Source organism: Scyliorhinus canicula, unplaced genomic scaffold (genome assembly GCF_902713615.1).
Source record: "Scyliorhinus canicula unplaced genomic scaffold, sScyCan1.1, whole genome shotgun sequence".
NCBI lineage: Eukaryota > Metazoa > Chordata > Chondrichthyes > Carcharhiniformes > Scyliorhinidae > Scyliorhinus > Scyliorhinus canicula.
This window is the reverse complement of record NW_024055500.1, coordinates 5085999-5111693: the sequence shown is the minus strand read 5'-3', so window position 1 is coordinate 5111693 and position 25695 is coordinate 5085999. Positions and strand designations below refer to the sequence as shown.

At 59.3% G+C, this 25695-nt stretch overlaps 1 protein-coding gene across 2 annotated transcripts; it reads right to left on the bottom strand.

The window, feature by feature from the left end:
• Positions 1–32: 32 nt before the first annotated feature.
• prmt5 (protein arginine methyltransferase 5) lies at positions 33–25695 on the bottom strand. Of its 2 annotated transcripts, none has more exons than XM_038788179.1 (17): positions 25553–25695; positions 22269–22387; positions 20000–20085; positions 17479–17613; positions 15079–15191; positions 14450–14499; positions 12748–12911; positions 10572–10733; positions 10310–10387; positions 8826–8884; positions 7692–7814; positions 6599–6774; positions 6333–6442; positions 4227–4320; positions 3980–4093; positions 1229–1293; positions 33–422 (listed from the first exon to the last, which is right to left on the bottom strand). In XM_038788179.1, exons 1-17 carry the CDS (start codon positions 25645–25647, stop codon positions 270–272), a joined length of 1896 nt encoding a protein of 631 aa, XP_038644107.1. In that variant the 5' UTR covers positions 25648–25695; the 3' UTR covers positions 33–269. The 2 variants fall into 2 exon arrangements, with proteins under 2 accessions (XP_038644107.1, XP_038644108.1); XM_038788180.1 differs by having other exon boundaries at positions 25597–25644.

Sequence of the window (25695 nt, the reverse complement as noted above, 5' to 3'; positions counted from 1 at the left end):
ACAACATAAGGACGAGACACAGACAGGGAGAAAATGTAATCCATTTAATACTCGAATACGAATGGAAAAACACACACACACACGGATACCCTTCCTTGTAAACCACTCCACAGTTCAGCAGCAAAAATCCTGGCCTCCCCCCCCCCCCCCCCCTCCCAAGGGTCGGAGGTCAAAGGACAGTCGATACATGGCCCCAGTGAGCACATGCTCACACATACACACACGGGCGTAACCTAGACAGACAGGACACCGGGAGGCGTCACTTGACCTCAGAGGCCGATGGTGTAGGACCTGCCGATGGGGTTGTGGATGGCGGAACATTCCGGAGCGGTCACAGCCCACTCGTACCACACTTTCTTGGCGTTGGTGCACCTCCAGAAGCGGGCGCAAACCGTTTCTCCCGCCTTCACGCTGATGGGTTGCTGAGGTCGACGAAGGACAGAAAGGAGACGGATCATTAGAAAGAACAGGTATTACCCCATAACCTGTCCTGGGAGTGTTTGATGGGGACAGTGTAGAGGGAGCTTTACTCTGTATCTAACCCCGTGCTGTACCTGTCCTGGGAGTGTTTGATGGGGACAGTGTAGAGGGAGCTTTACTCTGTATCTAACCCCGTGCTGTACCTGTCCTGGGAGTGTTTGATGGGGACAGTGTAGAGGGAGCTTTACTCTGTATCTAACCCCGTGCTGTACCTGTCCTGGGAGTGTTTGATGGGGACAGTGTAGAGGGAGCTTTACTCTGTATCTAACCCCGTGCTGTACCTGTCCTGGGAGTGTTTGATGGGGACAGTGTAGCGGGAGCTTTACTCTGTATCTAACCCCGTGCTGTACCTGTCCTGGGAGTGTTTGATGGGGACAGTGTAGAGGGAGCTTTACTCTGTATCTAACCCCGTGCTGTACCTGTCCTGGGAGTGTTTGATGGGGACAGTGTAGAGGGAGCTTTACTCTGTATCGAACCCCGTGCTGTACCTGTCCTGGGAGTGTTTGATGGGGACAGTGTAGTGGGAGCTTTACTCTGTATCTAACCCCGTGCTGTACCTGTCCTGGGAGTGTTTGATGGGGACAGTGTAAAGGGAGCTTTACTCTGTATCTAACCCCGTGCTGTACCTGTCCTGGGAGTGTTTGATGGGGACAGTGTAGAGGGAGCTTTACTCTGTATCTAACCCTGTGCTGTACCTGTCCTGGGAACGGTTAAAGACAATTGAGAAGAGAGTTGAAATGAAACTCACCTTGAGGGGGAAGAGAATGGGGAACCAGGAGTACATTCCCGGGGAGTGATTCTCTGGGCGGATACCTGAACACAGAAAGATCATCACAGTAAAGATGGGAATCCACCTTCCAACCCGATACACAGGGATCAATATCCTCGAGAAATGACTGTGACAATGGGAGTGAACGGGAAGGGATTTGGGTCCATTGTGATTGTGTACAGTGGGAGTGAACGGGAAGGGGTTTGGGTCCATTGGGATTGTGCACAGTGGGAGTGAACGGGAAGGGGTTTGGGTCCATTAGGATTGTGTACAGTGGGAGTGAACGGGAAGGGGTTTGGGTCCATTGGGATTGTGTACAGTGGGAGTGAACGGGAAGGGGTTTGGGTCCATTGGGAGTGAACGGGAAGGGGTTTGGGTCCATTGGGATTGTGTACAGTGGGAGTGAACGGGAAGCGATTTGAGTCCATTGGGATTGTGTAGAGTGGGAGTGAACGGGAAGGAGTTTGGGTCCATTGGGATTGTGTACAGTGGGAGTGAAGTGGAAGGGGTTTGGGTCCATTGGGATTGTGTACAGTGGGAGTGAACGGGAAGGGGTTTGGGTCCATTGGGATTGTGTCGAGTGGGAGTGAACGGGAAGGGGTTTGGGTCCATTGGGATTGTGTAGAGTGGGAGTGAACGGGAAGGGGTTTGGGTCCATTGGGATTGTGTACAGTGGGAGTGAACGGGAAGGGGTTTGGGTCCATTGGGAATGTGTAGAGTGGGAGTGAACGGGAAGGGGTTTGGGTCCATTGGGATTGTGTACAGTGGGAGTGAACGGGAAGGGGTTTGGGTCCATTGGGATTGTGTACAGTGGGAGTGAACGGGAAGGGGTTTGGGTCCATTGGGATTGTGCACAGTGGGAGTGAACGGGAAGGAGTTTGGGTCCATTGGGATTGTGTACAGTGGGAGTGAACGGGAAGGGGTTTGGGTCCACTGGGATTGTGTACAGTGGGAGTGAAGTGGAAGGGGTTTGGGTCCATTGGGATTGTGTACAGTGGGAGTAAACGGGAAGGGGTTTGGGTCCATTGGGATTGTGTAGAGTGGGAGTGAACGGGAAGGGGTTTGGGTCCATTGGGATTGTGTAGAGTGGGAGTGAACGGGAAGGGGTTTGGGTCCATTGGGATTGTGTACAGTGGGAGTGAACGGGAAGGGGTTTGGGTCCATTGGGAATGTGTAGAGTGGGAGTGAACGGGAAGGGGTTTGGGTCCATTGGGATTGTGTACAGTGGGAGTGAACGGGAAGGGGTTTGGGTCCATTGGGATTGTGTACAGTGGGAGTGAACGGGAAGGGGTTTTGGTCCATTGGGATTGTGCACAGTGGGAGTGAACGGGAAGGGGTTTGGGTCCATTGGGATTGTGTACAGTGGGAGTGAACGGGAAGGGGTTTGGGTCCATTGGGATTGTGTACAGTGGGAGTGAACGGGAAGGGGTTTGGGTCCATTGGGATTGTGTACAGTGGGAGTGAACGGGAAGGGGTTTGGGTCCATTGGGAATGTGTAGAGTGGGAGTGAACGGGAAGGGGTTTGGGTCCATTGGGATTGTGTACAGTGGGAGTGAACGGGAAGGGGTTTGGGTCCATTGGGATTGTGTAGAGTGGGAGTGAACGGGAAGGGGTTTGGGTCCATTGGGATTGTGTAGAGTGGGAGTGAACGGGAAGGGGTTTGGGTCCATTGGGATTGTGTAGAGTGGGAGTGAACGGGAAGGGGTTTGGGTCCATTGGGATTGTGTACAGTGGGAGTGAACGGGAAGGGGTTTGGGTCCATTGGGATTGTGTACAGTGGGAGTGAACGGGAAGTGGTTTAGGTCCATTGGGATTGTGCACAGTGGGAGTGAACGGGAAGGGGTTTGGGTCCATTGGGATTGTGCACAGTGGGAGTGAACGGGAAGGGGTTTGGGTCCATTGGGATTGTGTACAGTGGGCGTGAACGGGAAGGGGTTTGAGTCCATTGGGATTGTGTAGAGTGGGTGTGAACAGGAAGGGGTTTGGGTCCATTGGGATTGTGTAGAATGGGAGTGAACGGGAAGGGGTTTAGGTCCATTGGGATTGTGTAGAGTGGGAGTGAACGGGAAGGGGTTTGGGTCCATTGGGATTGTGTAGAGTGGGAGTGAACGGGAAGGGGTTTGGGTCCATTGGGATTGTGTACAGTGGGAGTGAACGGGAAGGGGTTTGGGTCCATTGGGATTGTGTACAGTGGGAGTGAACGGGAAGGGGTTTGGGTCCATTGGGATTGTGTACAGTGGGAGTGAACGGGAAGGGGTTTGGGTCCATTGGGATTGTGTACAGTGGGAGTGAACGGGAAGGGGTTTGGGTCCATTGGGATTGTGTACAGTGGGAGTGAACGGGAAGGGGTTTGGGTCCATTGGGATTGTGTACAGTGGCAGTGAACGGGAAGGGGTTTGGGTCCATTGGGATTGTGTAGAGTGGGAGTGAACGGGAAGGGGTTTGGGTCCATTGGGATTGTGTAGAGTGGGAGTGAACGGGAAGGGGTTTGGGTCCATTGGGATTGTGTACATTGGGAGTGAACGGGAAGGGGTTTGGGTCCATTGGGATTGTGCACAGTGGGAGTGAACGGGAAGGGGTTTGGGTCCATTGGGATTGTGCACAGTGGGATGTGAACGGGAAGGGGTTTGGGTCCATTGGGATTGTGTACAGTGGGAGTGAACGGGAAGGGGTTTGGGTCCATTGGGATTGTGCACAGTGCGAGTGAAGCTTTTCAGACCCGGAACTTACTCAGTGTCACGTTCTTGTACAGGATGGTCTCAAAGTAGCCGGCAAATCCGTGCAGTACGGTGTTGAGGTTCACCTTGAAGTCCATGGTCTTGTAGCGGCTGTTGCCACTCTTGCCTGCAGTAGGAGAGGGATAAGGAGCGTCAGGGGGTGGATGAAACCCCGCCAGCCCGTCGCTGTCCCCTTGCGCCCCACTCTCATCCCGCTTCGTTGGCCACCCCCCCCCCACCCCAACCCCAACCGTACGTACCGTCGTTCGGATGTATGAAGGTGAAGCACGGCTGCGGGTCGTCCAGCTGATGGAAGTTGTGGAGCCTCACCACATATGGCATCTCGAACTGGGCCTGCGAGCGAGGGGGGGGGGGGGGGGGAAAAGAGGAGAGGGTCAGAGTCAGACGTGCAGGGAAAGCAAAACGAACCGCAGCCCATTCCCCGAGCAGAATATGGCGATTCGGCCACATGACAGCCCTGTGACTCCCCCCCCCCCCCCGTCCCACCCACCCACCCTCACCTGTCCAGTATCACCCCCCCCCCCCCCCGTCCCAAACGCCACGATACAATTCGCCTGCAACCGCAGGGTGAATCCCGCACCTTCGGCCCCTCGCCGGGGCAGAGGGAGTACCTCCGGAATTTACCCATCTGGTTTCCCCGTGAGCAGTTGCAGGGACGAGGGGGAATGTTAGCTACGGGGGTCGGAATAGTTGGGGCTGCATTCCATTGGGAGCGGAGGAGAATCGGGGGTGGGATATGATGGAGGCGGACCGGTTGAGGGCGACGTTTCGGATAAGGTAGACGTCGGAATGTCTTTGCCGTTCGTCGAGGGAAGGGGGGGGGGGGTGGGGGGTTGGTGCTAGGCGGGGAAGGGAGGTGCGAGGAACAGCCTTCTTCCGCATAGACGGCCTGCAACCCGCCAGCCTACGTGGGCGGTGGGAGCGGGGATGACGAACCGTTCCAAATGCAAACCGGACGTGGGCTTGAGAGACGTCAACTTGCAGGGTTGGGGGGGGGGGGAATCGAACGGGGTGGCGACCCGGCTGGCTGGACCGCCGAGGAGGGCCAGTATGGGCTGGGCCGGCCGAATGGCCTTCTCCTCCCACGACACAACGGTTCTCTTTTTATCGTTTAGTCACGGCTCTGGCCCTCCGATCAGCTCCCTCCCTGATGCGCGCAGCAATTTCAGATACTCTGTATGGGTCGATGTGTGCGACCGCTGCAGTCACGTTTTTCCTGTTCCCGGGTTGAAAGACAGCCGGGCTTTTTGGCAGCCACGGGGTGCAATTAAAGCCACGTAAAAGTTTGGGCTGACGCACTTGTATCTGTCTTAAGAGGGTTCCCCGCGGGGAGCCAGAGAGTCTACATTCTTCTGACAAGAGAGTCAGGCCTCGTTCTTTGAAGGCGTCTCAAACGATCTCTCCCTCTCTCACAAAGTGGAGTCCGCAAGACATCTCTGTTCAGCGAAAGGGACAATGCTGGAAAATCCCGCGAACAGGAAAAACGTGACTGCAACGGTCGCACACATTGACCCTTACAGAGTATCTGAAATTGCTGCACACATCAGGGAGGGAGCTGATCAGAGGGCCACAGCCGTGACTATACGATAAAAAGAGAACCGCTGGGTCGTGGAAAATCTCAGCACGTCTGGCAGCATCAGTCGGGAGAGCTAACGTTTCGAGTCCGATGACTCTTTGTCAAAGCTAACAGACAGAGAGAGTGGGAAATATTTATACTGTGGAGTGAGAATGAAAGATGAGTCACAGACACAGAAACCCAGGGAAACCGGGTGCTAATGGCCACAGATACTAAGGGGAAAGAGTGTTAATGGCAGTCCCCAGAGAGAACAAAAGATGTGCGAGGCCAAACAGCAGAGAAACTAACATCAGAGGGTGAACTGTAGATGTGGGGGGAGGGGAAGGGGGAAGCAGAGGAGAAAGGTGGATAAGATGGCGGGGGGGGGGGGAATTAAATATATATTAAGAAAGAAAGAAATGGTAAAAGACAGTTAAAATGGAATGAAAACAAGTGAGTCTGTGAACTCTATTTAAAAGTGGATTTTGACTTGTGAGGGGTTTTGCCCGAGTGGGGATAAAAGGGCAACAGTTCAGATTTACTATGTCACATCATTCGTAAACATTGTGTAACCAGTAATTGGACGCTATTTATGGGGCTACAAGTTGTCCGTCATGAGAATAAAGTTTGTTTTAATCCACCACATTCCAATTTCTTCGGGAGATTGCTCCCGGGGGGGCGAGGAATCCGCTCCTCACAGCCTGACTACTGGGGTTTGTCGACTGGGAACCGAGCTCCTGTCGGGGTCCGGATTGGGATGGTGGTAGCTCCCGCAGCACACCGCACTCACCTCAGGGTCCCGATCTTTCTCGCGGCAAGCGCGCACCTCGTTGTAGAGCTTGGAAGAGGAGATGGGAGCCAGGAACGAGGTGTATTCAGAAGGTATGCTGACTCCGTCATCTGTGGGTGCGAAGATAAGATTGCATGAACTGTCTTGGCGCCGGGAGGGGGGGTTCCGATGCCGACGACGCTGTCCTGAAACCCTCCCCCCCCCTCTCCATTTCACCCTCCCCTCCTCCGCTACCTGGCTGAATCCCCCCCCCCCCCGCCCCTTACCTTTAAGGAATCTCTGCGCTCCGTCCAGACACTCGGGGGACAGTTCGTTGTCACCGAAGGAGCCCAGCAGCTCGCTGACGATGATGTCGGCCTTGACGGGCGCCTTCCAATCCCTCATGTCGCAGGAGACCACCGTCACCTGGTCCCCCCACTCCTCGTACTTCCAGTTCTGTAGCCTGAAGGGGGGAGGGGGGGGGGAGAAGAAAGGCAGCGGTTAGAGACGGTGCGGAGGACAATGAGGGGGGAAAAGGATGGGAAGGGGGTGAATGAGAGAGGGCAGATCGCAGACAGGTAAGACACCGCTTTTCCACCCCTAATTACTGTCATGTGAGTGAACCTTGAAGAAATGGGTGTTTATAAAATAGCTGTAATGAGAGTAGAACAGAACAGCGCAGAACAGGCCCCTTCGGCCTTCGATGTTGTGCCGAGAATTGTCCGAAACCAAGATCAAGCTATCCCACTCCCTGTCATTCTGGTGTGCTCCATGTGCCTGTCCAATAACCGCTTGAAAGTTCCTAAAGTGTCCGACTCCACTATCACAGCAGGCAGTCCATTCCACACCCTAACCACTCTCTGAGTAAAGAACCTACCTCGGATATCCCTCCTATATCTCCCACCCTGAACCTTATAGTTATGCCCCCTTGTAACAGCTACATTCACCCGAGGAAATAGTCTCTGAACGTCCTCTCCCCCTCATCATCTTATAAACCTCGATTAAGTCGCCTCTCATCCTCCTCCGCTCCAAAGAGAAAAGCCCTAGCTCCCTCAACCTTTCCTCATAAGACCTATCCTGCAAACCAGGCAGCATCCTGGTAAATCTCCTTTGCACCCTCTCCAATGCTTCCACATCCTTCCTATAGTGAGGTGACCAGAACTGCACACGATACTCGACCCACCCATTCACTCCCCTCCCACATCCCCCGTGTACACTCTCCCCTATCACTGACTCTACCCACCCATTTACTCCCCTCCCACATCCCCTTGTACACTCCACGCCATCACTGACTCTACCCCATTAACCTTCCCAAATTCCCAGGTACATTCCTCGTATCACTGCCCACTGGCGTGACCCCTCACACGGTGATGGACTCACGTGACGACAGCATTGATGTTTTTCTCCACGGCAAACACACTGATTCTTCGATCCGACTGCCTGGCAGCGCGAAGCGAGGCATTAACCAGGGGACCCCTGCCAGCTCCCAGGACCATCAGCACCCTGGGGAGAGAGAGAGAGAGAGACGGAATTAAAATAACACACAGCAAGGCCAGGCAGTCACTCAAGAGAGCAACTCACAGAAACGCCGAACCTGCAGACGGGGAATGTACGATCTGCCAGCGCTCCCTCAGTCCTGACCCTCTGACAGTGCGGCACTCCCTCAGTACTGACCCTCTGACAGTGCGGCACTCCCTCAGTACTGACCCTCTGACAGTGCGGCGCTCCCTCAGTACTGACCCTCTGACAGTGCAGCACTCCCTCAGTACTGACCCTCTGACAGTGCGGCACTATCTCAGTACTGACCCTCTGACAGTGCGGCACTCCCTCAGTACTGACCCTCTGACAGTGCAGCACTCCCTCAGTACTGACTCTCTGACAGTGCAGCACTCCCTCAGTACTGACCCTCTGACAGTGCAGCACTCCCTCCGTACTGACCCTCTGATAGTGCAGCACTCCCTCAGTACTGACCCTCTGACAGTGCGGCACTCCCTCGGTACTGACCCTCTGACAGTGCGGCACTCCCTCAGTACTGACCCTCTGACAGTGCGGCCCTCCCTCAGTACTGACCCTCTGACAGTGCGGCACTCCCTCAGCACTGACCCTCTGAGAGTGCGGCACTTCCTCAGTACTGACCCTCTGACAGTGCAGCACTCCCTCAGTACTGACCCTCTGACAGTGCAGCACTCCCTCAGTACTGACCCTCTGAGAGTGCGGCACTTCCTCAGTACTGACCTTCTGACAGTGCAGCACTCCCTCAGCACTGACCCCCCCCGAACTGCGGTGCCAGTGAAATTAAGAGTCGAACCCACCCACTCCTGAGTCAAGCGGTGCATGCTATTGGGAATGTTAACCATTGCCTTACGAGTGTCACAAGTGGCTCGAAGGGGGAGGGAGGAAGCGCGAGCGACAAGACTCAGTCCGCCCGCAATCTGGCAGGATCTGGTACAGAGGGCTCTAATCTGCTGATCTGATCACTGGCCCGGAGCGGCGGGAACCCGCGCGCATTCTTACTGAACGTTCGTGTCCTTCTCCTCCTCGGGGACTCTGTCCAGGAGACACTTGTAGACAGCCTGCAAAGGAAAAAGGAAACACGATGTAAAACTGACGAGCGGTTAGGATTCCCTTCGCCCTCCTGCCCCGGTCGAGCCTAATTCAGTTTGAAACACTGCACCCAGGACGTTCCCAAGGGCCGAACCAGTCTACTTGATCCGCCTGCTCCCCGTTTTCTGTTCCTCACACCCTCCCTCCTTCGCTCTGTTTAATCTGGAATTAATGGGAGGAGCCAGGTCCGTCGCAGGCAGCTTTGGGGGTAGGATTTTCCGGGCTGACCAGGACGGCAGCATCACCAGGCTGTGCCTGGAAGGGTCTCTCTCTCTTCAAGCAATCTTTCTGAAGAAAACTCTGTGCCAGAGGAAAACAAGCAGTTTGAGAGCTTTATTTACCAGTGGCTTTTGACCTGTAATGGGCGTTGCTTAATTGGAGATAGAGACGGTGCAAGTTAGCTGATAAAGGCTTTACTTTTATTTCAGGAATCGTTCTAACTGTTCATTGTCAGCCACCTTCCCGTACCGGCCTCCCCGAACAGGCGCCAGAATGTGGCGACTAGGGGCTTTTCACAGTAACTTCATTTGAAGCCCACTTGTGACAATAAGCGATTTTCATTTCATTTCATCTCCCGTGATCATAGAATTTTTTTTACACTGCAGAAGGAGGCCATTCGGCCCATCGAGTCTGCACCGGCTCTTGGAAAGAGCACCCTACCCAAAGTCAACACCTCCACCCTATCCCCGTAACCCAGTAATCCCACCCAACACTAAGGGCAATTTTGGACACGAAGGACAATTTAGCACGGCCAATCCACCTAACCTGCACGTCGTTCGGGGCTTGTGGGAGGAAACCGGAGCACCCGGAGGAAACCCACGCAGACACGGGGGAGGACGTGCAGACTCCGCACAGACAGTGACCCAAGCCGGGAATCGAACCTGGGACCCTGGAGCTGTGAAGCAACTGTGCTATCCACAATGCTACCGTGCTGCCCAGAGAGTGATATTAAGGTGCTTAATCCCGGTGTTAACACTGACTTTTGGTTCACATAAAACGATCCCCCTTTTGTCACCGAAATCACTCCTGGAGCGTCGTGTCCGTTCCCCACGGTTTTACATGGTGATAAAAATTGTTGGCGATTCCCGTCCCCGTATATTGGGGTCTGACCCAGGTATCGGCACACCATCAAACCTTTCAGTAATGTCGACGGCCAAGTCACAGCACGGTGACACAGTGGTTAGCGCTGTGGTTGCACAGCGCCAGGGTCCCGGGTTCGATTCCCCTGGCTTGGGTCACTGTCCGTGCCGAATCTGCACGCCCCCCCCCCCCCCCCGTGTGCGTTTCCTCTGGGTGGCTCCCAGCAGTCCCGAAACACACGCCCTCGCTAGGTGAACTGGACGTTCTGAATTCTCCCTCCGTGTACCCGAACGGGGCGCCGGACGTCACCTCACCTGTTGGTACTGAGAGTACTTGATGGGGTCCTTCTCGAAGATTTCGTAGGTCTGCGATTCTAGATTGTCCATGAGTGGCTGGAGGGAGGGGGGGGGGGGGGGGGGGGGGAAATACACAGAAAGCGAGAGGTTTAAAACAAATCAGGTACGGCTGACGCGGTGCAGTTGGCTGTGGACGTTGCTGACAGGCTGGGGGAAACAGGATTTCGGTGGGGGCATTTATTTCCTCCCCCCCCCCCCCCACACACCCCCACGATCTTACCTGAAGCGGACACTGCAAGTAGTCTTCGTATCCCTTGGCGAAAGTCTCGTAGGAGTTGGGTGGCGGCCTGTGGTGGTTGAGATACTCCAGGTACTGGAGGTAGGAGCGGTATTCCTTCTGGGAATGACGGTTCGAGCCGGTGATCACAAACTGAACCTCCAGCTGAGAGAGAGAGAGAAAGAGAGAGAGGAGGAATGAGAACAGACTCCGACTCCCCCCATAGGAGCAGAATTAAGCCACTCGGCCCATCAAGTCTGCTCCGCCATTCGATCATGGCTGATATTTTTCTCATCCCCATTCTCCTGCCTTCTCCCCATAACCCCTGATCCCCTTATTAATTAAGAACCGATCTATCTCTGTCTTAAAGACACTCAGTGATTTGGCCTCCACAGCCTTCTGCGGCAAAGAGTTCCACAGATTCACCCACCCTCTGGCTGAAGAAATTCCTCTTCATCTCTGTTTTAAAGCATCGTCCCTTTAGTCTGAGATGGTGAATCCTCTGCTTCTAGTTTTTCCCACAAGTGGAAACATCCTCTCCACGTCCACTCTATCCAGGCCTCGCAGTATCCTGTAAGTTTCAATACGATCCCCCCTCATCCTTCTAAACTCCAACGAGTACAGACCCAGAGTCCTCAACCGTTCCTCATACGACAAGCTCTTCATTCCAGGGATTGTTCTTGTGAACCTCCCTCTGGACCCTTTCCAAGGCCCCAGCACATCCTTCCTTAGATACGGGGCCCAAAACTGCTCTCAATGGGATCGGACCAGAGTCTCAGAGACACTGATGGGATGCAGAGCTGGGCCGAGAAGCGGCAGATGGAGTTTAACCCTGATAAGTACGAGGTGATTCATTTTGGTCGGACAAATTTGAATGTGGATTACAGGGTCAACGGCAGGGTTCTGAGGAATGTGGAGGAACAGAGAGATCTTGGGGTTCATGTCCACAGATCTCTGCAGGTTGCCACTCAAGTGGATAGAGCCATGAAGAAGGCCTATAGTGTGTTAGCGTTTATTAACCGGGGGCTTGAGTTTAAGAGCCGCGGGGTTATGCTGCAACTGTACAGGACCCTGGTTAGACCACATTTGGAGTACTGTGTTCAGTTCTGGTCACCGCACTATAGGAAGGATGTGGAAGCATTGGAAAGGGTGCAAAGGAGATTTACCAGGATGCTGCCTGGTTTGCAGGATAGGTCTTATGAGGAAAGGTTGAGGGAGCTAGGGCTTTTCTCTTTGGAGCGGAGGAGGATGAGAGGCGACTTAATAGAGGTTTATAAGATGATGAGGGGGATGGATAGAGTGGACGTTCAGAGAGTATTTCCTCGGGTGGATGTAGCTGTTACAAGGGGGCATAACTATAAGGTTCAGGGTGGGAGATATAGGAGGGATGTCCGAGGTAGGTTCTTTACTCAGAGAGTGGTTAGGGTGTGGAACGGACTGCTTGCTGTGATAGCGGAGTCGGACACTTTAGGAACTTTCAAGCGGTTATTGGAGCACACCAGAATGACAGGGAGTGGGATAGCTTGATCTTGGTTTTGGACAATGCTCGGCACAACATCGAGGGCCGAAGGGCCTGTTCTGTGCTGTACTGTTCTATGTCTATGTTCTATTCCAGGGATCGTTCTTGTGAACCTCCCTCTGGACCCTTTCCAAGGCCCCAGCACGTCCTTCCTAAGATACGGGGCCCCAAACTGCTCACAATACTCCAAACGGGGTCTGACCAGAGCCTTATACAGCCTCAGAAGTACATCCCTGCCCTTGTATTCGAGCCCTCTCGACATGAATGCTAACATTGCATTTGCCTTCCTAACTGCCGACTGAACCTGCACGTGAACCTGAAAATTGCTTATTGTCACGAGTAGGCTTCAAATGAAGTTACTGTGAAAAGCCCCTAGTCGCCACATTCTGGCGCCTGTTCGGGGAGGTTGGTAACCTGCGGAGAATCGCGAACAAGGACTCTCGAGTCCCTTTGGGCTTCTGATTTCTGAGGCATTTTCCCATTTAGAAAAGAGTCTAAATTCCTCCTTCCAAAGTGCACAACCTCGCAACGTTCCACATTCTCCGCCCCCCCCCCCCCCCCAAGATGGAAGAGTGTGAAGAGAGAACCAATCCGGCTCCTGGTGTGATGACGGAATGCCTCCCCCTCACACGGCCCCGCGCTCGCGCTCGACCCGTTTACCTTGAAGAGCCTGTAGATGAGATTCTGGTGCATCTTTGACAGGACGGGGAAACCTTTCTTGTTGGTGAGGAAGATGCTGGTGGGGAGGACGGCGGCCTTGATGGGCTCGCCCAGCCACCGGTCAATCACACTGTCCGACGGCAGGTCAGCCCCGACGTCCAGAGCTGCAAAAAAACTAAATAAATAATTTGCTACAAAGGGAGGGTTGTCGGGGCTGGAGGTGGTTACAGAGATAGAGAGGGTTGTAGGGGGTTGTAGGGAGTTACAGAGATAGGGAGGGGTGTAGGGGCTGGAGGTGGTTACAGAGATAGGGAGGGGTGTAGGGGCTGGAGGAGGTTACAGAGATAGGGAGGGGTGTAGGGGCTGGAGGAGGTTACAGAGATAGGGAGGGTTGCAGGGGCTGGAGGAAGTTACAGAGATAGGGAGGGGTGTAGGGGCTGGAGGAGGTTACAGAGATAGGGAGGGGTGTAGGGGCTGGAGGAGGTTACAGAGATAGGGAGGGGTGTAGCGGGCTGGAGGAGGTTACAGAGATAGGGAGGGTTGCAGGGGCTGGAGGAAGTTACAGAGATAGGGAGGGTTGTAGGGGGTTACAGAGATAGGGAGGGTTGTAGGGGCTGGAGGAGGTTACAGAGATAGGGAGGGTTGTAGGGGCTGGAGGAGGTTACAGAGATAGGGAGGGTTGTAGGGGCTGGAGGTGGTTACAGAGATAGGGACGGTTGTTGGGGCTGGAGTTTAGAGAGAGAGGGAGGGCTGTAGGAGCTGAAGGAGGTTACAGAGATAGGGAGGGTTGTCGGGGCTGGAGGTTAATGAGATAGGAGGGGTGTAGGGGCTGGAGGAGGTTACAGAGATAGGGACGGTTGTCGGGGCTGGAGGTTACAGAGATAGGAGGGGTGTAGGGGCTGGAGGAGGTTACAGAGATAGGGAGGGGTGCAGGGACTGGAGGAGGTTACAGAGATAGGGAGGGTTGCAGGGGCTGGAGGAGGTTACAGAGATAGGGAGGGTTGTAGGGGTTGGAGGTTACAGGGATAGGGAGGGGTGTAGGGGCTGGAGGAGGTAACAGAGATAGGGAGGGTTGTAGGGGGCTGGAGGAGGTTACAGAGATAGGGAGGGTTGTAGGGGCTGGAGGAGGTTACAGAGATAGGGAGGGTTGTAGGGGGCTGGAGGAGGTTACAGAGATATGGAGGGTTGTAGGTTACAGGGATAGGGAGGGGTGTAGCGGCTGGAGGAGGTAACAGAGATAGGGAGGGTTGTAGGGGCTGGAGGAGGTTACACAGACAGGGAGGGTTGTAGGGGCTGGAGGAGGTTACAGAGATAGGGAGGGGTGTCGGGGGCTGGAGGAGGTTACAGAGATAGGGAGGGTTGTAGGGGCTGGAGGAGGTTACAGAGATAGGGAGGGTTGTAGGGGACTGGAGCAGGTTACAGAGATAGGGAGGACTGTAGGGGCTGGAGAAAGTTACAGAGATAGGGAGGGTTGGAGGGGCTTGAGGTTACAGAGATAGGGAGAGTTGTAGGGGCTGGAGAAAGTTACAGAGATAGGGAGGGTTGTAGGGGCTGGAGGGGGTTACAGAGATAGGGAGAGTTGTCGGGGCTACAGGAGGTTACAGAGATAGGGAGAGTTGTAGGGGCTTGAGGAGGTTACAGAGATAGGGAGGGTTGTCGGGGCTGGAGGATGAGCAAAACGTTGACGTGATGCGAGACTTACCGAGAGCGATTCGCTTGTTGTAGTCACACAGAGAGCGGAAGTGGTGCCACCTGGAATTATGCAAAAGGCACGTTACCATCAACGTAATGTGAGACGCAGTGAAGGCAGATAGAGCACATATAGTTAACCTCCCAAACCAATCAGGGAAAAGCAGGGGGGGGGTGGAGGGGGGGAAAGAGATGTGGGAGAGTTGTGCACAGATATCGCAGTGAGGGGGGACTGGCAGCAAACCATCACTGTACCTTCAGAAGCTGCTGGGATATTGCAGGGGGCAGTTCCACCCCATTATCTCCACAGGGGACCCTCTACCCGCACAGATTTGGAAAAACTAAAGCTTCGATGTTTGCATTCGAAGCAGGGGGCTCTGCTGGGCATTCACCAAACAACAATGCTCACAACGAGGACAAGGAGTAAAGAACCGCAACTTTCGAGGGAGAAAGCTGGGGCTTCCCACATCTCACAGGAGGCGCGCCACCCAAATGCCCTCTTGGCCAGGCGGGTGGCGCACGTTTGTACGCCGACAGTCGACCATGTGGGTCATTATTCATTTTTAACCCCTTGCCACCCTCCCCCAGCGCCGCGAGGACATCACGCCGCTCTCCACCGCGAAGGCAAGCAAAGAGAGATACCACAGCCACGTTTTCTCCTCCTCGCTGCAGTCCTCGGACCGCAGGACAGGGTCATTCTCCACGATGTCGTCCCGCATATCCTCAGAGGAGATCAGAGGCACCCTGATCCAGAACTATGGAGCACAACGGGATAGGGAGCGTGTTAGGATTAGAGAGACGCCAACAACAACTCTACTGTCCCCAACAAACACTCCCAGGACAGGGACAGCACGGGGTTAGATACAGAGTAAAGCTCCCTCTACACTGTCCCCATCAAACACTCCCAGGACAGGTACAGCACGGGGTTAGATACAGAGTAAAGCTCCCTCTACACTGTCCCCATCAAACACTCCCAGGACAGGTACAGCACGGGGTTAGATACAGAGTAAAGCTCCCTCTACACTGTCCCCATCAAACACTCCCAGGACAGGTACAGCACGGGGTTAGATACAGAGTAAAGCTCCCTCTACACTGTCCCCATCAAACACTCCCAGGACAGGTACAGCACGGGGTTAGATACAGAGTAAAGCTCCCTCTGCACTGTCCCCATCAAACACTCCCAGGACAGGTACAGCACAGGGTTAGATACAGAGTAAAGCTCCCTCTACACTGTCCCCATCAAACACTCCCAGGACAGGTACAGCACGGGGTTAGATACAGAGTAAAGCTCCCTCTACACTGTCCCCATCAAACACTCCCAGGACAGGTACAGCACGGGGTTAGATACAGAGTAAAGCTCCCTCTACACTGTCCCCATCAAACACTCCCAGGACAGGTACAGCACGGGGTTAGATACAGAGTAAAGCTCCCTCTACACTGTCCCCATCAAACACTCCCAGGACAGGTACAGCACGGGGTTAGATACAGAGTAAAGCTCCCTCTACACTGTCCCCATCAAACACTCCCAGGACAGGTACAGCACGGGGTTAGATACAGAGTAAAGCTCCCTCTACACTGTCCCCATCAAACACTCCCAGGACAGGTACAGCACGGGGTTAGATACAGAGTAAAGCTCCCTCTGCACTGTCCCCATCAAACACTCCCAGGACAGGTACAGCACAGGGTTAGATACAGAGTAAAGCTCCCTCTACACTGTCCCCATCAAACTCTCCCAGGACAGGTACAGCACGGGGTTAGATACAGAGTAAAGCTCCCTCTACACTGTCCCCATCAAACACTCCCAGGGCAGGTACAGCACGGGGTTAGATACAGAGTAAAGCTCCCTCTACACTGTTCCCATCAAACACTCCCGGGACAGGTACAGCACGGGCTTAGAGACAGAGTAAAGCTCCCTCTACACTGTCCCCATCAAACACTCCCAGGACAGGTACAGCACGGGCTTAGAGACAGAGTAAAGCTCCCTCTACACTGTCCCTATCAAACACTCCCAGGACAGGTACAGCACGGGGTTAGATACAGGGTAAAGCTCCCTCTGCACTGTCCCCATCAAACACACCCGGGACAGGTACAGAACGGGGTTAGATACAGAGTAAATCTCCCTCTACACTGTCCCCATCAAACACTCCCAGGACAGGTACAGCACGGGGTTAGAGACAGAGTAAAGCTCCCTCTACACTGTCCCCATCAAACACTCCCAGGACAGGTACAGCACGGGTTAGATACAGAGTAAAGCTCCCTCTACACTGTCCCCATCAAACACTCCCAGGACAGGTACAGCACGGGGTTAGATACAGAGTAAAGCTCCCTCTACACTGTCCCCATCAAACACTCCCAGGACAGATACAGCACGGGGTTAGATACAGAGTAAAGCTCCCTCTACACTGTCCCCATCAAACACTCCCAGGACAGGTACAGCACGGGGTTCGATACAGAGTAAAGCTCCCTCTACACTGTCCCCATCAAACACTCCCAGGACAGGTACAACACGGGGTTAGATACAGAGTAAAGCTCCCTCTACACTGTCCCCATCAAACACTCCCAGGACAGGTACAGCACGGGGTTAGATACAGAGTAAAGCTCCCTCTACACTGTCCCTATCAAACACTCCCAGGACAGGTACAGCACGGGGTTAGAGACAGACTAAAGCTCCCTCTACACTGTCCCCATCAAACACTCCCAGGACAGGTACAACACGGGGTTAGATACAGAGTAAAGCTCCCTCTACACTGTCCCCATCAAACACTCCCAGGACAGGTACAGCACGGGGTGAGATACACAGTAAAGCTCCCTCTACACTGTCCCCATCAAACACTCCCAGGACAGGTACAGCATGGGGTTAGATACAGAGTAAAGCTCCCTCTGCACTGTCCCCATCAAACACTCCCAGGACAGGTACAGCACGGGGTTAGATACAGAGTAAAGCTCCCTCTACACTGTCCCCATCAAACACTCCCAGGACAGGTACAGCACGGGGTTAGATACAGAGTAAAGCTCCCTCTCCACACGGGGTCAGATACTTACGACAGTGGAATGATGCCCAGTCAGGAGGTGGTTCAGTAACAATCGGGCCAGGTTGCTGTTGTTACTCTGCCGCAGAGGGATGAGAAAAGCGGGGACGCCGAGATAGGCAGCGAAATTCAGTTCTTGCATCAGAGCCTGTGGGAGATGGAGGGTGTTAAATTGGGGGAGGAGGCTGAAAAATCAGACAGTATGGCGCCGACAGTGCAGCACTCCCTCAGTACTGACCCTCCGACAGTGCGGCTCTCCCTCAGTACTGACCCTCTGACAGTGCAGCACTCCCTCAGTACTGACCCTCTGACAGTGCAGCACTCCCTCAGTACTGACCCTCTGACAGTGCGGCACTCCCTCAGTACTGACCCTCTGACAGTGCAGCACTCCCTCAGTACTGACCCTCTGACAGTGCGGCACTCCCTCAGTACTGACCCTCTGACAGTGCGGCACTCCCTCAGTACTGACCCTCTGACAGTGCGGCACTCCCTCAGTACAGACCCTCTGACAGTGCAGCACTCCCTCAGTACTGACCCTCTGACAGTGCAGGACTCCCTCAGTACTGACCCTCTGACAGTGCGGCACTCCCTCAGTACTGACCCTCTGACAGTGCAGCACTCCCTCAGTACTGACCCTCTGACAGTGCGGCACTCCCTCAGTACTGACCTCAGACAGTGCAGCACTCCCTCAGTACTGACCCTCTGACAGTGCGGCACTCCCTCAGTACTGACCCTCTGACAGTGCGGCACTCCCTCAGTACTGACCCTCTGACAGTGCGGCACTCCCTCAGTACTGACCCTCTGACAGTGCGGCGCTCCCTCAGTACTGACCCTCTGACAGTGCGGCACTCCCTCAGTACTGACCCTCTGACAGTGGAGCACTCCCACAGTACTGACCCTCTGACAGTGCGGCACTCCCTCAGTACTGACCCTCTGACAGTGCGACACTCCCTCAGTACTGATCCTCTGACAGTGCGGCTCTCCCTCAGTACTGACCCTCTGACAGTGCAGCGCTCCCTCAGTACTGACCCTCTGACAGTCCGGCACTCCCTCAGTACTGACCCTCTGACAGTGCGGCACTCCCTCAGTACTGACCCTCTGACAGTGCAGCGCTCCCTCAGTACTGACCCTCTGACAGTGCGGCACTCCCTCAGTACTGACCCTCTGACAGTGCGGCGCTCCCTCAGTACTGACCCTCTGACAGTGCGGCACTCCCTCAGTACTGACCCTCTGACAGTGCGGTGCTCCCTCAGTACTGACCCTCTGACAGTGCAGCGCTCCCTCAGTACTGACCCTCTGACAGTGCAGCGCTCCCTCAGTACTGACCCTCTGACAGTGGAGCACTCCCTCAGTACTGACCCTCTGACAGTGCAGCACTCCCGCAGTACTGACCCTCTGACAGTGCAGCACTCCCTCAGTACTGACCCTCTGACAGTGTGGCACTCCCTCAGTACTGACCCTCTGACAGTGCGGCACTCCCTCAGTACTGACCCTCTGACAGTGCGGCACTCCCTCAGTACTGACCCTCTGACAGTGCAGCACTCCCTCAGTACTGACCTGAGACAGTGCAGCACTCCCTCAGTACTGACCCTCTGACAGTGCGGCACTCCCTCAGTACTGACCCTCTGACAGTGCAGCACTCCCTCAGTACTGACCCTCTGACAGTGCGGCACTCCCTCAGTACTGACCCTCTGACAGTGCGGCGCTCCCTCAGTACTGACCCTCTGACAGTGCAGCACTCCCTCAGTACTGACCCTCTGACAGTGCGGCACTCCCTCAGTACTGACCCTCTGACAGTGCAGCACTCCCTCAGTACTGACCCTCTGACAGTGCGGCACTCCCTCAGTACTGACCCTCTGACAGTGCAGCACTCCCTCAGTACTGACCCTCTGACAGTGCGGCGCTCCCTCAGTACTGACCCTCTGACAGTGCGGCACTCCCTCAGTACTGACCCTCTGACAGTGCGGTGCTCCCTCAGTACTGACCCTCTGACAGTGCGGCGCTCCCTCAGTACTGACCCTCTGACAGTGCGGCGCTCCCTCAGTACTGATCCTCTGACAGTGCAGCACTCCCTCAGTACTGACCCTCTGACAGTGCAGCACTCCCTCAGTACTGACCCTCTGACAGTGCGGCACTCCCTCAGTACTGACCCTCTGACAGTGCGGCGCTCCCTCAGTACTGACCCTCTGACAGTGCGGCCCTCCCTCAGTACTGACCCTCTGACAGTGCGGCACTCCCTCAGTACTGACCCTCTGACAGTGCAGCACTCCCTCAGTACTGACCCTCTGACAGTGCAGCACTCCCTCAGTACTGACCCTCTGACAGTGCAGCACTCCCTCAGTACTGACCCTCTGACAGTGCAGCACTCCCTCAGTACTGACCCTCTGACAGTGCGGTACTCCCTCAGTACTGACCCTCTGACAGTGCGGCACTCCCTCAGTACTGACCCTCTGACAGTGCAGCACTCCCTCAGTACTGACCCTCTGACAGTGGAGCACTCCCTGACCACTGATCCCCTCCGAGTGCCCATTTACCTCCTCAGAATTTGTCCGCACTTGTTCATCCTCGGAGTCTGCCTGTATCCATGGCGACAGCTTTCCCACGATCAATGTGTTCCAGTCTGTTGGGAAGGGGAATTGAGAATGAGGAAGAAACTGAGCAGGTTGTGGACGCGCAGAGTTGCACAGGAAAGAGCAGGATGGGGGAGCGGAATGTGGCTGGGTGGGGGAGGGGGGGGTCGGGCAAGCCGGGGCGGCAGGGGGGGGGGTGGTTTGGAGAAGCGTGGTGGGGTGGGTGTCATGTGAGAGTGCCTTAAGATTTGGACGTTTAAGAAATTAAGCCGATCATATTCCTGAAGCGATGTCACGGGGGCGGGAGGTGATGTCACGGGGGGCGGGAGGTGATGTCACGGGGGGGGAGAGGTGACGTCACGGGGGGGGGAGGTGACGTCACGGGGGGGGGGGGGGGGGGGGGAGGTGATGTCACCGGGGGGAGGTGATGTCACGGGGGGGGGGGGGGGGGGGGGGGGAGGTGATGTCACGGGGGAGGTGATGTCACGGGGGGGGGGGGGAGGTGATGTCACGGGGGGGGGAGGTGATGTCATGGGGGAGGTGATGTCACGGGGGGAGGTGATGTCACGGGGGGCGGGAGTTGATGTCACGGGGGCGGGAGGTGATGTCACGGGGGGGGGAGGTGATGTCACGGAGGCGGGGGAGGTGATTGTCACGGAGGCGGGGGAGGTGATGTCACGGGGGCGGGAGGTGATGTCACGGGGGCGGGAGGTGATGTCACGGGGCGGGAGGTGATGTCACGGGGGCGGGAGGTGATGTCACGGGGGCGGGAGGTGATGTCACGGGGGCGAGAGGTGATGTCACGGGGCGGGAGGTGATGTCACGGGGGCGGGAGGTGATGTCACGGGGGCGGGAGGTGATGTCACGGGGGCGGGAGGTGATGTCACGGGGGCGGGAGGTGATGTCACGGGGGCGGGAGGTGATGTCACGGGGCGGGAGGTGATGTCACGGGGCGGGAGGTGATGTCACGGGGCGGGAGGTGATGTCACGGGGGGGAGGTGATGTCACGGGGGGGAGGTGATGTCACGGGGGGGAGTGATGTCACGGGGGGAGGTGATGTCACGGGGTGGAGGAGGTGATGTCACGGGGTGGAGGAGGTGATGTCACGGGGTGGAGGAGGTGATGTCACGGGGGGAGGTGATGTCACGGGGGGAGGTGATGTCACGGGGGGGAGGTGATGTCACGGGGGGGGGGGGTGATGTCACGGGGGGGGGGGGTGATGTCACGGGGGGGGGGGGGGGGGTGATGTCACGGGGGGGGGGGTGATGTCACGGGGGGGGGGGGGGGGGGTGATGTCACGGGGGGGGGGGTGATGTCACCAAGGGGGGGTGGGGGGGTGATGTCACGGGGGGGGGGGGGTGAGTCACGGGGGGGGGGGGGGGTGATGTCACGGGGGGGGGGGGGGGGTGATGTCACGGGGGGGGGTGATGTTCACGGGGGGGGGGGTGATGTCACGGGGGGGGGGGGGGTGATGTCACGGGGGGGGTGTGATGTCACGGGGGGGGGGGTGATGTCACGGGGGGGGGTGATGTCACGGGGGGGGGTGATGTCACGGGGGGGGTGATGTCACGGGGGGGGGGGATGTCACGGGGGGGGGGGGGGATGTCACGGGGGGGGGGTGATGTCACGGGGGGGGTGATGTCACGGGGGGGGGTGATGTCACGGAGGGGGGGGGGGTGATGTCACGGGGGAGGGAGGTGATGTCACGGGGGGGGTGATGTCACGGGGGGAGGTGATGTCACGGGGGAGGGAGGTGATGTCTCGGGGGGGGGAGCTGAGCTCACTTTTGCTTTTTGGGAGTTTGAGTTTGAGTTCGAAGAAAGCTTTGGGTGTGGCTGTGAGCTGCATTGCTGGTGATCTCTGCAATGAAGGACTATCTCTTAATCCTTTGGTGAAATCGGAATTGTAAAAAGGTCTCAGTATTGAATATAAATCTAATGTGCTTCTGTTTGAAGGTTTGTTAAGTCGTCTGGATGTGTAAAGGAACAGTTTGCAGGATTGGGTGGTGTTGCATTATTTTCGGGGTTATCTTTCAAGTAAGGGGTGGTAAGGGATGCAATGTGTATTTAAAAGATTAATTTGAATTCATGGAATAAACATTCTTTTGTTTTAAAAACCCACGTGTCCATAATTGTGATACCGCACCTGGGGAACAAGCCGTGTGCTTCAAAAGCAACAATACACTTGGGGTTTTGAAAACACCTCTTCCCATAACAGGGGGGAAAGTCCTTACCTCGGCCGGATAACAGCAGGTCGGATCGGGTCAGAGCACCAGGACGATCTTTGGCCGGACTCTCTCCGAATTCCCTCTTGAACCGGGGATTAAAAATGGGCATGCAGAGAAAGTCAAAGCTGAGGGAGAGAGACACAGAGAGAGAGAGAGTGAATGAGGGAGGAGATAGGAATAACTAAACCCGGCCGGGGGGGTGGGGGGGGGGGGAGGAGGGGAGGGGAGGGGGGGGGGAGGAGGGGCGGGGAGGGGGGGGGGAGGAGGGGAGGGAGGAGGGGGGGGAGGGGAGGGGAGGAGGGGGGGAGGAGAGGGGAGGAGGGGAGGAGGGGAGGCGGGGGGAGGAGGGGAGGGGAGGAGGGGAGGAGGGGAGGCGGGGGGGGGGGGGGGAGGAGGGGAGGAGGGGAGGGGAGGAGGGGAGGGAGGCGGGGGAGGGAGGGGGTCGGCGGGGGGAGGGGAGGGGTCGGCGGGGGGAGGGGGAGGGTCGGCGGGGGGAGGGGAGGGGGGTCGGCGGGGGGAGGGGAGGGGGTCGGCGGGGGGAGGGGAGGGGGTCGGCGGGGGGAGGGGAGGGGGTCGGCGGGGGGGAGGGGGAGGGGTGTCGGCGGGGGAGGGGAGGGGGTCGGCGGGGGGAGGGGAGGGGGTCGGCGGGGGAGGGGAGGGGGTCGGCGGGGGGGAGGGGAGGGGGGTCGGCGGGGGGAGGGGAGGGGGTCGGCGGGGGGAGGGGAGGGGGTCGGCGGGGGGAGGGGAGGGGGTCGGCGGGGGGAGGGGAGGGGGTCGGCGGGGGGAGGGGAGGGGGTCGGCGGGGGGAGGGGAGGGGGGTCGGCGGGGGGAGGGGAGGGGGTCGGCGGGGAGGGGAGGGGGTCGGCGGGGGGAGGGGGCCGGCGGGGGGGGGGGGTCGGCGGGGAGGGTGGGGGGGGAGGGGGTCGGCGGGGGGAGGGGGTCGGCGGGGGGAGGGGGGTCGGCGGTGGGGGAGGGGGTCGGAGCGTGGGGAGGGGGTCGGGCGGGGGGGGGGGTCGGCGGGGGAGGGGGTCTGCGGGGGGAGGGGCGGCGGGGGGAGGGGGTTCTGCGGGTCGAGGGGACGGCGGGGGGGCTGGGGTGTGTGCCGGCGGGGGGAGGGGGCCGGCGGGGGGAGGGGGGTCTGGCGGGAGGGGAGGGGGTCGGCGGGATGGGAGGGGGGGTCGGCGGGGGGGAGGGGAGGGGGTCGGCGGGTGGCGGGGAGTCGGCGGGGGGAGGGGGTCGGCGGGGGGGGAGGGGGTCGGCGGGGTGGAAGGGGAGGGGTCGGGCGGCGGGGATGGCGAGGGGGTCGGCGGGGGGGTTACTTGTGTGGATCTTCGGCGGGGGGGGGAGGGGAGGGGTCGGCGGGGGGGAGGGGAGGGGTCGGACGGGGGGGAGGGGGGGGGGTCGGCGGGGGGGAAGGGGAGGGGGTCGGGCGGGGGAGGGGAGGGGGTCGGCGGGGGGAGGGGGTCGGCCTGGGGGAGGGGAGGGGGTCGGCGGGGGGGAGGGGAGGGGGTCGGCGGGGGGGAGGGGAGGGGTCGGCGGGGGGGGAGGGGAGGGGGTCGGCGGGGGGGGAGGGGAGGGGGTCGGCGGGGGGGGAGGGGAGGGGGTCGGCGGGGGGGGAGGGGAGGGGGTCGGCGGGGGGGGAGGGGAGGGGGTCGGCGGGGGGGGAGGGGAGGGGGTCGGCGGGGGGGAGGGGAGGGGGGTCGGCGGGGGGGGAGGGGCGGGGATCGGCGGGGGGGGAGGGGAGGGGGTCGGCGGGGGGGGAGGGGAGGGGGTCGGCGGGGGGGGAGGGGGTCGGCGGGGGGGGAGGGGAGGGGGTCGGCGGGGGGGAGGGGGTCGGCGGGGGGGGAGGGGAGGGGGTCGGCGGGGGGGGGAGGGGAGGGGGTCGGCGGGGGGGAGGGGGAGGGGTCGGCGGGGGGGGAGGGGAGGGGGTCGGCGGGGGGGGAGGGGAGGGGGTCGGCGGGGGGGGAGGGGAGGGGGTCGGCGGGGGGGGGAGGGGAGGGGGGTCGGCGGGAGGGGAGGGGGTCGGCGGGAGGGCGGGGGGTCGGCGGGAGGGGAGGGGGGTCGGCGGGAGGGGAGGGGGTCGGCGGGAGGGGGGGAGGGAGGGGGTCGGCGGGGGGGAGGGGAGGGGGTCGGCGGGGGGCGGGGAGGGGGTCGGCGGGGGGAGGGGGCGGCGGGGGGAGGGGTCGGCGGGGGGAGGGGTCGGCGGGGGGAGGGGTCGGCGGGGGGAGGGGGTCGGCGGGGGGGGAGGGGGTCGGCGGGGGGGGAGGGGAGGGGGTCGGCGGGGGGGAGGGGAGGGGGTCGGCGGGGGGGAGGGGAGGGGGTCGGCGGGGGGGGGAGGGGGTCGGCGGGGGGGAGGGGAGGGGGTCGGCGGGGGGAGGGCGGGGAGGGGGGGGTCGGCGGGGGGGAGGGGAGGGGTCGGCGGGGGGGAGGGGAGGGGGTCGGCGGGGGGAGGGGAGGGGGTCGGCGGGGGGGAGGGGAGGGGTTCGGCGGGGGGGAGGGGAGGGGGTCGGCGGGGGGGAGGGGAGGGGGTCGGCGGGGGGAGGGGAGGGGGTCGGCGGGGGGGAGGGGAGGGGGTCGGCGGGGGGGAGGGGAGGGAGGGGGGTCGGCGGGGGGGAGGGGCGGGGAGGGGGTCGGCGGGGGGGAGGGGAGGGGGTCGGCGGGGGGGGGGGAGGGGGTCGGCGGGGGGGAGGGAGGGGGTCGGCGGGGGGAGGGGAGGGGGTCGGCGGGGGGGAGGGGAGGGGGTCGGCGGGGGGAGGGGGTCGGCGGGGGGGAGGGGAGGGGGTCGGCGGGGGAGGGGAGGGGGTCGGCGGGGGTCGGCGGGGGAGGGGAGGGGAGGGGGTCGGCGGGGGGAGGGGAGGGGGTCGGCGGGGGGAGGGGAGGGGGTCGGCGGGGGGAGGGGAGGGGGTCGGCGGGGGGAGGGGAGGGGGTCGGCGGGAGGGGAGGGGGTCGGCGGGGGGGGAGGGGAGGGGGTCGGGGGGAGGGGAGGGGGTCGGCGGGGGGAGGGGGTCGGCGGGGGGAGGGGGTCGGCGGGGGGAGGGGGTCGGCGGGGGGGAGGGGAGGGGGTCGGCGGGGGGGAGGGGAGGGGGTCGGCGGGGGGGAGGGGAGGGGGTCAGCGGGGGGGAGTGGACTTGGCTTGTCCATTTTACCCATCAGCCTTTGCGCATTGCCCAATGGCCGCCCCCCACTCACTCACGTCACCCTCTCCCCCCACGTCACCCTCTCCCCCCACGTCACCCTCTCCCCCCACGTCACCCTCTCCCCCCACGTCACCCTCTCCCACTCCCCCTCACCCCTGTCTCCCCGCCGCCCCCAGACTCTCCCCGATGTCCGGCACCGAGTTCATTTCCCGGCCGCTCGACACCCGGCTGCCGCCTCCACCCGACATCTTGGATTCTGCTTTGGAGTTTGTGGCGGGGCGGGGCTGTGAGCCCAC

Bases quoted from the DNA above. Each gene is read 5' to 3' on its own strand.
- prmt5 (XM_038788179.1), bottom strand. From the start codon at position 25,647: ATGTCGGGTGGAGGCGGCAGCCGGGTGTCGAGCGGCCGGGAAATGAAC. The intron at 17,614-19,999 runs GTAAATGGGCAC...CATCTCCCACAG, and splicing joins TGCGGACAAATTCTGAGGAG to GCTCTGATGCAAGAACTGAA. The intron at 423-1,228 runs GTGAGTTTCATT...CGTCGACCTCAG, and splicing joins CCATTCTCTTCCCCCTCAAG to CAACCCATCAGCGTGAAGGC.